At 40.9% G+C, this 12798-nt stretch overlaps 1 protein-coding gene across 6 annotated transcripts in view; it reads left to right on the top strand.

Annotated features, from left to right (window-relative positions):
• Window positions 1–12798, top strand: part of LOC137603453 (E3 ubiquitin-protein ligase MARCHF8-like) — a 73712-nt gene that overhangs the window by 41316 nt on the left and 19598 nt on the right. For 4 of the 6 annotated variants that reach the window (XM_068326930.1, XM_068326929.1, XM_068326928.1 and 1 more), the window contains exon 3: window positions 12481–12531. In XM_068326930.1, the coding sequence (XP_068183031.1) occupies window positions 12481–12531 (51 nt within the window). Of the gene's footprint in view, window positions 1–2468; window positions 2902–12480; window positions 12532–12798 lie in introns of those variants that run through there. The other 2 variants (XM_068326932.1, XM_068326933.1) reach the window with 2 other exon arrangements.

Genomic DNA, 12798 nt, shown 5'->3' with positions numbered 1-12798 from the left:
TTAAGTGTTCTTATCAGTATGCATGACTGTATTTTAACAGGAGCCGAAAATGCATTACGGCTCATTTTCATGCCCTCTGGGACACCTGACATGCTTCTACCTCAGAAACCTGACAGACATCCATCTTTCCTGTTTTGGTCTCTCGCCGTCCTTCACATTACTACAGAAACTTTTTGTCTTTTCTTCTCCATCTAACTTTTTGAAGATGCAATTTATGCAGCGTCTCCTCTCCTCTCGGGTGTCATGTTGAATATCCCTGCTCTCCAGACGTTAGACATCTGGTCAACAGACTGATAGTTTCAGTCTCAGTCAGTTTCATTTTCCTCCTTACAACTCACTATTCCCACAGCTTTACTTTTAAAACCCTGTTGGGGAGTTGATGACATGTGCTAGAAGAATTTCATCTTTTTGTATTTGTTAAGTGACCCTAAACAACCAGAAACATTCAGAGACCTGCTAAATTGTCATCATACACAGGGAAATAGATTTTGGTTAAATGAATCCTGTTTTAATGTATGTTACATTAACCGTTTCCATTCCATCCACGTGTCAAACACCACTGGACAGAATTCAACTCTTACTCTGCAGGATTCTTTAAGCTGCACATCTTATAATTGATTTCATCAATTTGCTTCATTTTACATTTAGACATTTCAATTAAAATTGTAATTAATATTGTTGACATTCACATGTGAGACAAAATATTGTCCATCCACTTTTTTACAAATTATTTTTCAGTCACCGGGGCAACATTTGTGTCCTTGGAGGCAAACAGTAGAAGGATGGCAGGTGTCACTATACCACAAGATTCAAGAAAGTAATATCTGCATCCCTGTTTCATGAATTATTCTCACAATGTGAGAGTAAAGAAAATGAAAAGTGATACAGATTCCACATCCATACGTGGTTGCGCTGAGTATTTGATCAATTCTCCCCACAATTTCCTCTAAATTTCTTTAAGCTGTTCAGGATATCCTGTCAACATACAAACAACCAAGTAGAATAAAGTAACGCTAAAGCTAAATATTTATGTGCAGAATATTGCATATTAATATAATATAATATTACAGGTCTAAAGTAATTGCAGTGGAGCACAGTTTTTATGTGTGTAATGCAGTGGAATTAAAGTACAAAGCAGCACAGCATGAACATCATTACATGAAGAGGAAGCTAAAAATTATTTGGTTTCCTTTCACAGTGAAAGTTGGTAGAATTTAATGACCAGTCTACGGCTGTGCTGCCTGAAACCATGAGCCGCTGAGTGACTGTATTTAGAGTCCTAAGCGTTTAAGTCACTGCTAGCGACAAAAGTAGCTGCTCAGTCAATTATCCACTGGAGAAGACCTGAGCTGTCCTTGGTTCCATAAATAAAGAAAGGTCTCAACACGGCTTTGTTTGTGTATCTGGATGTAAAAGGAGTTCTCCAGCAATGACATGTTGAAAAACTTTCACAGAACTACTGTAAAAGGAGGAACGACCCTCAAATACACATAAAAAAATATAAGGATAAACCATTATCATTTATTTTACCATTTAGTCTATGAAAAGCCCTAACGTTTGGTGGTGTATAAAAAAAACTAAGGCACCAATGTTAAGCAAAGAAAGTGATAGAGTAAGAAAAAGCTGCAACAGAAATCAAAGCAGGATGATTTAAAAATAAGCAAACCATCTGTTGGCACTGCAGAGCAGACAGTTACATTCACAAGCATCAGCATGAATCATAACATTCACATCGAAATGTCTCAAGTATTTTTATCAAACCTGAGCCTTCGGAGGTTATTGATGCTGTATCACTCTGTTAAATAAGTTAGAGACAGACGATGAGCCAGGCTGACTCATGTTTGGCTTGAAGGGGTGACAACAACACCATTATTCCCAGTGTAGCTGTACTGAGAGCTTTATTGGTGTGCTTAATGGTGCACATCATGACCTGTACTACTGATTACTGTTTGAATGATTGTGCAGTGCTACTGCATTGCCCTTGAATACAACTATAAGGATATGTGTAATAAATTAGCCTCCCCCATCTATGCCTCCCCCTCGCATCCTTCCCAGCATGCTGGGGATTGGTGGAGTTGACAGCAATGGCCCGTCTGATTGGTGAACCAGTGATTGAGGTTGTTCAGAGGTCTGGTGCCTCTCTCTTTGTCTCAAACATAGAGTGGGAGAAGTTAGCGCACGTGTGTGTGTGTGTGTGTGTGTGTGTGTTGGTGGTATGTGTAGTCATTTCAGGACAGGCTTATAGAGGGGGTTAGCGGGAGATACCTTGGGGTTAATCTGTGTGTGCAGAGCGGAGGCTGGCTATTTAAAGGACACCACCAGCCTCTCATGAATGGTTCATCAACGCTTTGCCCCTCCCCCATTTCTCATCAAGATCAGCTGGAGGAAGTGGTTGCACAGCCAATGGGATTACAGCGCCGGATTGGCTCTGTGTGTGTGTGTGTGTATGTGTGTGTATGTGTGTGTGTGTGTGTTTGGGTGTGTGAGAGAGAGCAGCTGAGAGGAAGAGCAATCCCGGACAGCTAGCAGCAGCAGCATCTCTGTCTGTGTTTGTATGTGTGTGTGGAGAAAATGTAGGGCATCTGCTTGTTTCCTTTTTCCTCTGTTCTCTCTCTCCCTATCTTTTTGTCTGCCTCTTTGTTTCTGCACTGCGCTGCCATAGCTACGGTTACCGTGGCTTCACTTTATTTGCAGAGGCTCTGGTCTCTCTCACCATCTCGGCTCACCTCGAGGATTTACACAGCATGTAGCTTCCCTTAGGAACCACTATCTCCGTGTGAGTGTGTGTGAGTGTGTGTGTGTGTATGTGTATGTGTGTGTGTGTATGTGTGATTGTTTGAACCGGCGGTGAGGTGACTTCAGGGTCCGGACATGAATTCCTGTTGGAAAATGAAGATTCAGGTACAGATTCTAGCTCCTACCTGGGTTTGCTATTGTGTGTTGTTTTTGTGGATGGTGCTGTGGCTTCACATCATACACTGTGTCCTGTTTTTATAGCTTCATACAGCTTCATATGCATAGTAGTCAAAAATGGTGTGGCTGACATCACCACAACTGCTTGACAGAACACAGTGCTGTCTGCGTTTTTAAATTTGATTATGTGTGTGGGCGCTTTCTGTTTCATTTCCCTCTCTTTGTGTGGATGCGTGTGTGTGTGTGTGTGTGTGTGTGTGTGTGTGTGTGTGTGTTTCCTTATTTTTGCAGTCTTGCAAACCATCCTCTGAATCCTGTGTGTACATTAACATTAATTGCATGTTTTTGCATGCATGACAGTACTGTGTGTGTGTGTCTGTGTGCGGGTCAGAGGAACATCTGCCCTCCCTTCAGTGTGACAGGTTGACCCACATTCATCTGTGCCTCTGCTCTTTGTTCAGGAGGAGAGTCGGGCACAGAAATATATTCACAGACTTGAATGTCTCCAGACTGTTTTAGTATCTAATATCCACAGTTTTCAAATAACTGATTGATGATAATGCTCATCTGTGTAGGTTTGTCTTCTTTTGAATGTTTGAATGTGCAATTATCTGTTTGCATGTTGTCAGGATTTGAAGTGCAGACCAATCTAACTGATGCATCCTGTTATATTCAGCATGAACTCACCAACCCTACAGTTGTGTCTTCACTCAACCTTACATATGATGCTAATGAGCAGAGGGAGTCAGCAGCATCTGCAGTTTCACCATGTGAGATGGGGATTGTTTGCAGAAAAAAAGTTCCAAATTCACGAGGCCTTGGTAATATGACCTGATAAAAATACATTTCTCCCCTCTCAGTCAACAGCTTAGCATATCACATCATCAACTGATGCACCAAATCAGAGATTTGTGTCAAACCTAAAAGCTTGGGGGGGGGGGGTGTTGGAGGGTTGGAGGAGGTAGGATTAATATAGTCACATGTCACGGCAGAAGCTTAAAAACTCTAACCCCAGGCCAGACAGGAGACGATGGCGACGCAGAAGATACTCAGTGTGAACTACGTGTTGGTGTTTTCCTGCTGCACACTGATGGTTGATCACTTAATGGTTATTGATCATCATCTTTTCAAGGCTTTTAAAACACCCGAGCATGGTTTCAACATCTCTGTCCAAGAATAGAGTGGTCAGTATTTTAACATGGCTGCCAAATGTTTTTTAAGAAAAAAACAACTGCGAAGCTTGTTTTAAATGATCCTGTTTCTTGGTTCAGGTGTTCATGTTGGCAAAGAGAGCTGATGCTTTTCTAAGCAGCTAAGCACTTCTAGCTGTAAGGAAGCAGTCAGCTATGCTCAGACCTCAAGGCACTATTTGAGTCCAAAAAGGAAAGAGATTCTGGGGGTTTTTCCAGTCCTTTAGTCAAAATTAAACTCCTTCCTTGCTCTTGTTTCACTTCTACCCACAACTAGAGGGAACAAGCAGACTGGAGGCTAAAACCATAATAGGGCAACAAAAAAAATTTGTCTTTTTTTTTACTGTGCTGAACTATCTGTGGTTTGACTTGGGAATAAATCATGAGTTGTCATGTGTTAGTAGTCTGATCCCAAGTGTAACTCATGAGAAAAAGGGTCTTCACTGCAGGGTCAAAACATTTCATCTCTGAATCTTGCTGTCTTCATAAAGCAGGCGGCGCATTAATCTCTGCCCCGTTTCACTTCTCTATCGTTCCAGTCATCTAGGACCAATCTCAGGCGCCCTTTTTTTGTCTGATCTACTTCTGTCTGCGCTTCTGTATGGCCTTATTAGACGCACAGTCAGAATAGGTCACAGTCCACATGGTCCTGTGCTGAATATGATGGTCATTGTCTCTGCGCCGCCATATCCTGTCTGTACATGCTGATGTAATTACGCCTCATGATGAAGAAAGATGAGTTGAGAACAGCAGGCGGAGAGGAAGGGACGGACGGGAAACTTAAAAGTTCACATCCGGCAGATGAGAGCGCAGACGGACATTCTTGTTCTCACACAAGCTGTGTATTTGCCCACAATGGCAACATGTGGGGGTGTTTCCTGCCTTTCCTCCCGTCTCACTTTACGTAATTCACGTCTGATGTGGTTTTTGATGCGATATGGACAGAATCACACACAGATGCTGCAGGTCGAGTCTGTGGGGTTGGAGTTTTTAAGGAGCCTCTTGTTTTAAAAGACAGACGTCTGTGTTCAGTCGCTTTGTTGGAATCTGTTGTGGATTCTGTTTGAAGTGCATGACCCCTCTGCAAAAGCCCGGTCTCGTTTCCTCTCCGGTCCATCAGCCTCGATGCGGTCAGGCGCCTGGTTAGCCACCGTGCATAGTTTCTCATCTAGTAATGCTCTCTTGTCAGGCTGCCTAATGAGAGTCAGCCTGCATGTCCCTACTAAGTGTCCAGACACTGACAGGGATAGGAAACCATACGAGGGCCAGCTTCCCTTCCTGATGGAACTCTTTGTCAGAGACGTTTGATCTCACTTTTCCTGCGAGGATGCGTGTCTGTGAGCTCACAGTAGGGAGGATGCAGCCGGAGCGATATGAACTCAAACATCTCTGCTACTCAAATATCTGAATCTGGAAACTAGCGTGTACATGACAAACAAAGAGTGTGTTTGTGGTGGCTTACATGAGATTCACGTCAGTTAATTTCTTGTGCTGTGAGAGGGATTTCTTTTTGGAGTTTGTCTTCAGCATTCACAGGAGAAAAACAAAAGACTGGCCTCATTTTTTAGATCCGCCTTTGGCAGAATGATCTTCCCATAGTACATCATGCCACAGAATGCTTGGGTTGTTTATTCGGTGGATGCTGTGTGGAAGAAACACCATTAAATCCACAAGCTAATACCTGCCATCACACCTGTAGATTCAGAAGCTTTACTCCATCATCATCATAGTCGTCATCATTTTGATGTGTCTATGTGTCTTCAACTGACAACAAAGAGCTCATAGTTGTCTCATGGGAAAGTAAGTGTTGTAACCATTTTGATCACTTATGTTAATGTAAGTGATCTGAATTAAAGCTGCACGAGCCCGCCCACGCTGAGGTTTGTGTCTTACCGACTACATCATAGGAGTAGCCCAATGTTTTCATCTCAAGTACAACCTGATATGTCTCCGTTTTAATCCGCTTCATAACTTCATCAGTTTATATAATCACAACATATTATGATGGAAATACACCTTTTCATGGTGGTGGTGACATAAGAGTAATTAGTCCCTTGCAGCGAGGAAACAGTGTGTGATCAACAACATTAGTCCCTCAGGTTGTTTCAAACGTGTGTGTGTGTGTGTGTGTGTGTGTGTGTGTGTGTGTGCGTGTGCGTGTGCGTGTGCGTGTGCGTGTGTGTGTGTGTGTGTGGGTGGGTGGGTGAAAGAAGAGGTTGTTCTCTCTATAGTAATGAATCTGCAGAGAAAGAACAAGACAGGAAAGAGTTTTCAAGGAAGCTGCCCACACACACACACACACAAACACACACACACACACACACACACACACACACACACACACTGTCCATTTCATTGATTTTATTCTGTTGACAGTTTCCTCATTATCACCGTCTTGATACCCATCAGTCATTCGGCTCCTCTCTCATTTTACGGCGTCTTTTCCTTCGACTTCTCGGTCACTTTTCCCCGTCCTGTTAGGATGTCGGCTGTTTGTAGGAGATGATAAAGTGAGTCTCTGGACCTTTTTCAGCAGACACATAAAACAAGTCAGTATTTGGGGCAGAGCAAGGAGTAGTTCAGGAGAGAAATGTTTTTCATTTACTGTTCGGTGTTGAATGTCGGGCCGGTACTGGACTGAAACAATATCTACACCAAAATCTAAAGGAAAGGCTGTCGGTGTGGTTCGTTCTCCACCAATCACTGCCAGTGGGTTTTATTTATTGTGAACGCATGACTGCTTTCTCCTATACTGTCTGTGGTGTGGTGGAGGAGAGGGAAGTGGAATTGATCACTTGAGGTGCAAAGATATTTAAGCAAATAGTCTGATGTTGTTGGTTGTTTTCTTTATGGGCACTAAAGCATAACGTATAATAATGTTATCATTTATATAATATTATAAACACTATTTTTTAATGTGCCCCCTCCGAAAGCAGGAACTTTTTTTTTTTATTAAAGAAATTATTCATGTTAGTTATTTTTCACTTCAGTCTGAGGGTCTGGACTGCATTTGGTTACTTCTAGCAGTATTTTATTCCTCTACCCTGAGCTGGTTTAGTTTTTTTTTTTTTTTTTTAAGGAGTGCCGCAGAGGAGATCCGCGAGAGTTCTTCAATTCACAGCTTGCTACATTCAATTCTTCCATTCAACTTGAATCTAAAGGCAGAGAAGACGATGGTTATGCTGCAAACCCTTCAATTTCACACATGACATGCGTATGAAGAAATGTTTGGTTTTGTTAAGAAATATTTTTTCCTCTAGCAACACAGCTGTGGTCGGGCACTGCTTTGACCTGAGAAAACTAAAAGTCACAAAGAATTATGTCATAAATTGAATGAATTATCCCCCAGTCTTATAAATACTGTTTGGTGGGTATTTAATTCTCTAGTGACTGAAAAGGGAAAGAGGGGAAGATGGAATCAAAGCTCAGAGAGATGAGAGGGTGTTGTCAAAAACATATGGTTAATGCGATAGCTTTATTCAGTCGTATCTCATTGTTAAGTAATTAAACTGTTACCGATCTCCTCGTCCACTTATTTATTCACATATACGTTACCTCTGGGTTTTGTCTCATTTCCTAGCCGAGTAGAGTTTGTCTGTCGGTGCAGAGAGAAGAGGAGGAGATCAAGAAGCAGCAGATGAGAAAGATGACCGTTGGTGAAGCCGACGAAACTTTCTTTCATGATAGAATTTAATATGGATGAACTGGGCTAACCTAAAAGTTTTGTTCTTGAAACGCCTCCAGGGTATCTGCCTCCATTTAAGCACACTGGTATTTCTGATATTTGCTTTAATTCTAAGCCCCACTGGGATTTTTACAGTTTCAAACTTGGGCTGCATTTTTATGTCTTGCCTCCTGAATGAAGATAATTTCACATTTCTCACAGTTATCACCCCAAAAGAACAGTTTTCTTACTCTGTCACTCCATTAACCTCTGAAAATGACTTGCCTGTCATTGCGGTAGATTGTGGAGCTCTGTGATTGGCTCTGTGACAGAGGACGCGGACGGTGTTAGTTTCTTCCACTGAGGATGTTTTCATGCGTGCGTTAATGAACTCATTTCTACAAAGCGTTGTAGGAGTGGACCACAGAAAAGCACTCATTATAGTTTGGGACAGAGGAACATCTCTAGGAATTGATTTAAAGCTTTGCATTTCATGCTTCTTATAATTAGGTGTAGCATTAGTTTCTTTGCTATAAAATATTTATGTAAGATTATAGCATCTACAACAGAAGTTAAACAAATGTATGCGATTATGAGTAAAAATAGAACATGTCGTTGTCTTTCATGCCTGCTATTCAGCACTTACTATGATTTATTACGAGTCATTTATGATAGAAGACTTTTTTTGTTCCTCCTTTTTTTTTCTTTCTGTTTTTCCATTACGGGAACTTGTTTGTCCTTGATGGAGGTGTGCGCTCTACCGAGTGACATTCAATTTAATTATATTTTTGTAGCAGCTTGTAGGAGGTCGCTCTTTCTTTTACAAGAATGTTGTAGTTTATCACATTTGTTATTGATTTATGAGTGAGCACTGCATTCCAAGCAACACAAACTTAAGAAACATACTTATTGTTTCTAAATGTTTAAATGACAAGATGTATTTGCTATACTTTGGTGATTCCACCATGGACTCGTGTAGCCCAGTAGCATCTCTGTTTCTGTCTGCGTTACTTGAGAGCAGACTCAGCACGTCCAGACATTCCAGGAAGTGCGGCTAGAGATGAAATCATTCATTTATGTTCTGTAACCACGTATCCTGTGCAGGGAGGAGGGTACAGTCTGCTAGTTCATCAAAGGGACACATGGACAGACAAACAGACAGTCACCCTTACATGTGTTGCAATTTTTTTTGGTGGTGGAAGGACGCTGAAGCGATTCCACAAACACATGGAAACTCCACACCCAGCAGCCCTAAGGTGGATTTGAACCTGGAACTTTTTTGCTGTGCTTCATTGCTAGTCTATCAGTTTAAGTCCATGAACACATAGAATCAATTACCTTTTCTTTCTTTATTTTTGTTCAACTCACAAACCTGTCTGCTTGCTTGAAGTTGCTTAAAAACTGTCAAGTTTCTAGAGACATAAAATAGCCACATCAATTCACCACTTCAGAAATAGTTGAATCTCTGAATGTCATGCTGTCTTTTGGACTATCTGAAATAAATTCTTTATCAGTTTCATCTCTTGAAAATTATTGTTTTAAAGAAGCAGAGCTCCCTGTGAGCCGAGACCCTAAAAGACCCTCTGAATACGGCCTCTCTTCCTCTGGTCTACTCCCTGAAGCTTGGATTACTGGCCAGTGTTATCAAAGCCAAAGGCTGGGAAGTTGTTATCAGAATTTTGCATGAGCCCAGAGAACAAGGCCCTTTATAGTCTTACTTTCATGGCGTCAGTGAAGGTGACTCGCAGACCTTATACCGTAGACACAGATGGCAGAGGGGATTTTCAAAGACCTGCGTGGAAATATTGTTGGATCTGTTTTCGTTCTCATCTACAGCCACTCAGCTGTAATCACTGCACTCCATATAGAAGACACTGGTTCATTTGTGGCCTTGTTATTTCTCAGAAACCCTCAGTCTGGGCATATCTGCTTCTTACTCTGTCTTTGGCCAAGAAGGAAGGATTAAGGGCACAGATCATTAATGTGTTATATTCTTTTTGCGGTGCCTTGTTATTCCCAGATGTCATCGGCTTTATAACACTGAATTTTTATCTTCCTCAACAATCTGACAGTTGATTTTCTGCACAAATTGAAGCCCACTGAGAGCACTGTTTAGTGTTTTCTAACACTGTATAGTATCATAAGACATTAAGGAGGTAATGTCATGGAGTTGGAGGTGAGTTACATTTATTTCACTGGTACTCCAAGAGACAGAGCTCTTGACTCCACTTATGGTTGTAGCTGTTATCTATACGGCTGATTTTCCACGAAACTATAGACCTTTTCTTCCAGTAACAACAGATGAGGGTGTGTCAATTGGTGTGAAAACAATTAGTATTTTTGGGTGCAGATGTGAACATCAGTGCTGAAGTGACGGCTCCAGAGTTGGATCTCAGGAACACAATGCATTTTAAATGTCTTTGAGCTTTTAATGAGACAGAAGGGAAGTAAGCAGGAGGGGAAACAGAGAAAGATGAAAAGACTTGGAAGGTACAGTTGTACTCTATCACCATGGCAACTAGCGAAGTGCTACAGTAATTAAAGAATATCCCAGTGATAAGGTGTGTGTGTGTGTGTGTGTGTGTGTGTGTGTGTGTGTGTGTGTGTGTGTGTGTGTGTGTGTGTGTGTGTGCGTGTTTGCCTTTATTAATGTCATGTAGCAACATACAGGTAAACCCTTCAGGGATGAAACACACTGATGTTTGTTTCCCTCTTGGTATAAATTATTCGAACTAGAACCATCCTCCAGTCAAACTGTTGAACATAAAGATGATGATAGACATTCTATCTTAATGATTGTGATTGTAATTTTACATACGTCAGACAACCAGGGGCTTTGTGGGATTTTTTTTTTAAATAATAATGCTGTTGGCTGTTGGTTAGTGATAATAGAACAGTTTAATCCGATCATACATTTTTGTTTGCTGTAATGTCTGTAGATGTTCAAAATACTCATACAGCAGATCTTCTTGTGCAAAGATCGGTTTCTACTGAGGCCTGGTGTGAAGTCAGCATTATGTAACTATGATTGATTACTCATTAAGCAACCAGGCAAGACTTTAATATTCCAATGCAGCAGGACATCTCAAATGCTGTTTATTAATCCCTGATGTAAGAACGCTGTGAGACTAGTGGATCATTAGGGCCAGAACACACTGATGAGCGTTGGCCTGTTTTACTCCATGTGTAATGATAAACATATTTTGACACCATTGGATTTGGTGTTTGGTGTTTTGGTGTTTGAGTGGTTGTGTTTGTCATCCATCTGGTCCTCCTCCCATCTTGTGATAGAAGTTGATTTTAGGGACTCAAGGGACTCTCAGGTCCCTGCGCTGCTCAGAGATATAGCTTTGTTTCATTGCTGTTCGCTCGGTGTGAGATAAAGTGTGGATCAATACTCCCTATTGCTGCTGTAGCTTATAACAAGATCCCTTCATCTCAGCTGCTGCATATAAACCATAAAAAACTGTTAAAAGTTTAATTTCTAACTCCGCAAAGGAGGTTTTGTTTTCACTGGCATGTGTTTGTTGGTTTTTCACGCTGGTAGCGGGTTTGAGTTCATGGATTACACAAAAAAAACTGCAAGTGGGATTTTGGTGAAACCTGGAGTTGGCCATATGACAGGAAGAATTATGTCAAATTTACAGTGGATCTGGATGAAAGGATGAAACACAAAAGTTGTTCCACTCAGAAACACAAAACGACAGCTTTTTTTAAAAACTGGTTTTGTCACTTGTGCATTTATTAGTAACACCTACATTCAAGAGATTGCTATCAGCTGTCAACGCCATAGTCATGATTGTTGTAATGTACTGATGTCAAGTGTTTGTCCTGTTTTATGAAATATTAAACTATTCAGTTAATATCATTTAACATCAATATTATAATTGATAGTTGATATTATTTAATGATTAACTTAAAGTTTAACATTAAGTAAAGTATCTGACTTATTTGTTAGATTATTTAGTTAGAATGGTAGCACGGCTCTTTGACCCTTTAGTATTTAGTATCTCTACACTCAGGTATGTCCCAGATATCCCAGAAGCCCAACTATGTGATTAATACGTGTCCCCGCTTCTGATATTGCATAGTTTTGAGCTTCCGTTCCATTCTCATATTAGTTTCAACTTGCATCTATAATTTTTTTCCACTCTTGTAAATGCTACAAGAATTCAGTTAACTACTATATTGCAGCGTATTCAATATCCAGCAGTATAATTAAACTGACAAATAAAAAAGAACATTGGTTATGGAGGAGTCAGAGGATTCTCAGAGAGATGCTGCTCTCTGTTGTGCTTTAAAACTTTTGCATTTTTATGATAATTTAATATGATGTGATCTTATAATTTATGGAAGATATCACTATGAATCAAAACTTTTTACTGTTTTTACCTGTTGCTGCCTGGTTACCACTGTAAATGCAAATATTTAGCATTTTAGAATCGCTACTGTTTATTTATCTCACATCACCTCTTTAGATGCTTTAGGCTTCGGTGCATTTTTAATCTTGTGTATCTTACGTTTGCAATTATAATGTAAATGTGTGATCTGTTTCAGTTTGGTAAAAGTCTGACAACTAGACACTGTGCCATGGTGGTGTAAAAGTGACTGACTGTGCAGAATGCCTCCAAAGAGGAGACAGCATTGATTTTCTGTATGTTCCTGTATATACTTGGGGCTCACTGCAGCTGTCTTTCTTCTCCTTCTTTGCAGAATGAAAAGCCTCTGGGTCATTCTGCAAGCAGGTCCAGCAATATTTCTAAGGTGAGCTAAGCGCACACAAATGGAAACATTTGAATAAATGATGTATGGCCTTCCTCTACCACGAAAAGAAAAGTGAGAGAACATAAAAGGCAGGATGGCGGCGGTGAGGCGAGCTGTGGAGGATGGCAGAGATTGACAGGATCGATGTTCACAGTGGAGGGAATCATCTGATACATAACCTGCTGGTGTTGCATCACAGCTACCCAACCGGAGCTGCTTCTGATCAACGACCAGAGAGAAGACGTATTTACACCTCGGCTCCTTAGC

Source organism: Antennarius striatus, chromosome 11 (assembly GCF_040054535.1).
Source record: "Antennarius striatus isolate MH-2024 chromosome 11, ASM4005453v1, whole genome shotgun sequence".
Classification (NCBI taxonomy): domain Eukaryota; kingdom Metazoa; phylum Chordata; class Actinopteri; order Lophiiformes; family Antennariidae; genus Antennarius; species Antennarius striatus.
Note: the sequence above shows the minus strand (reverse complement) of the source record. Positions and strands in the feature narration are given on the sequence as shown.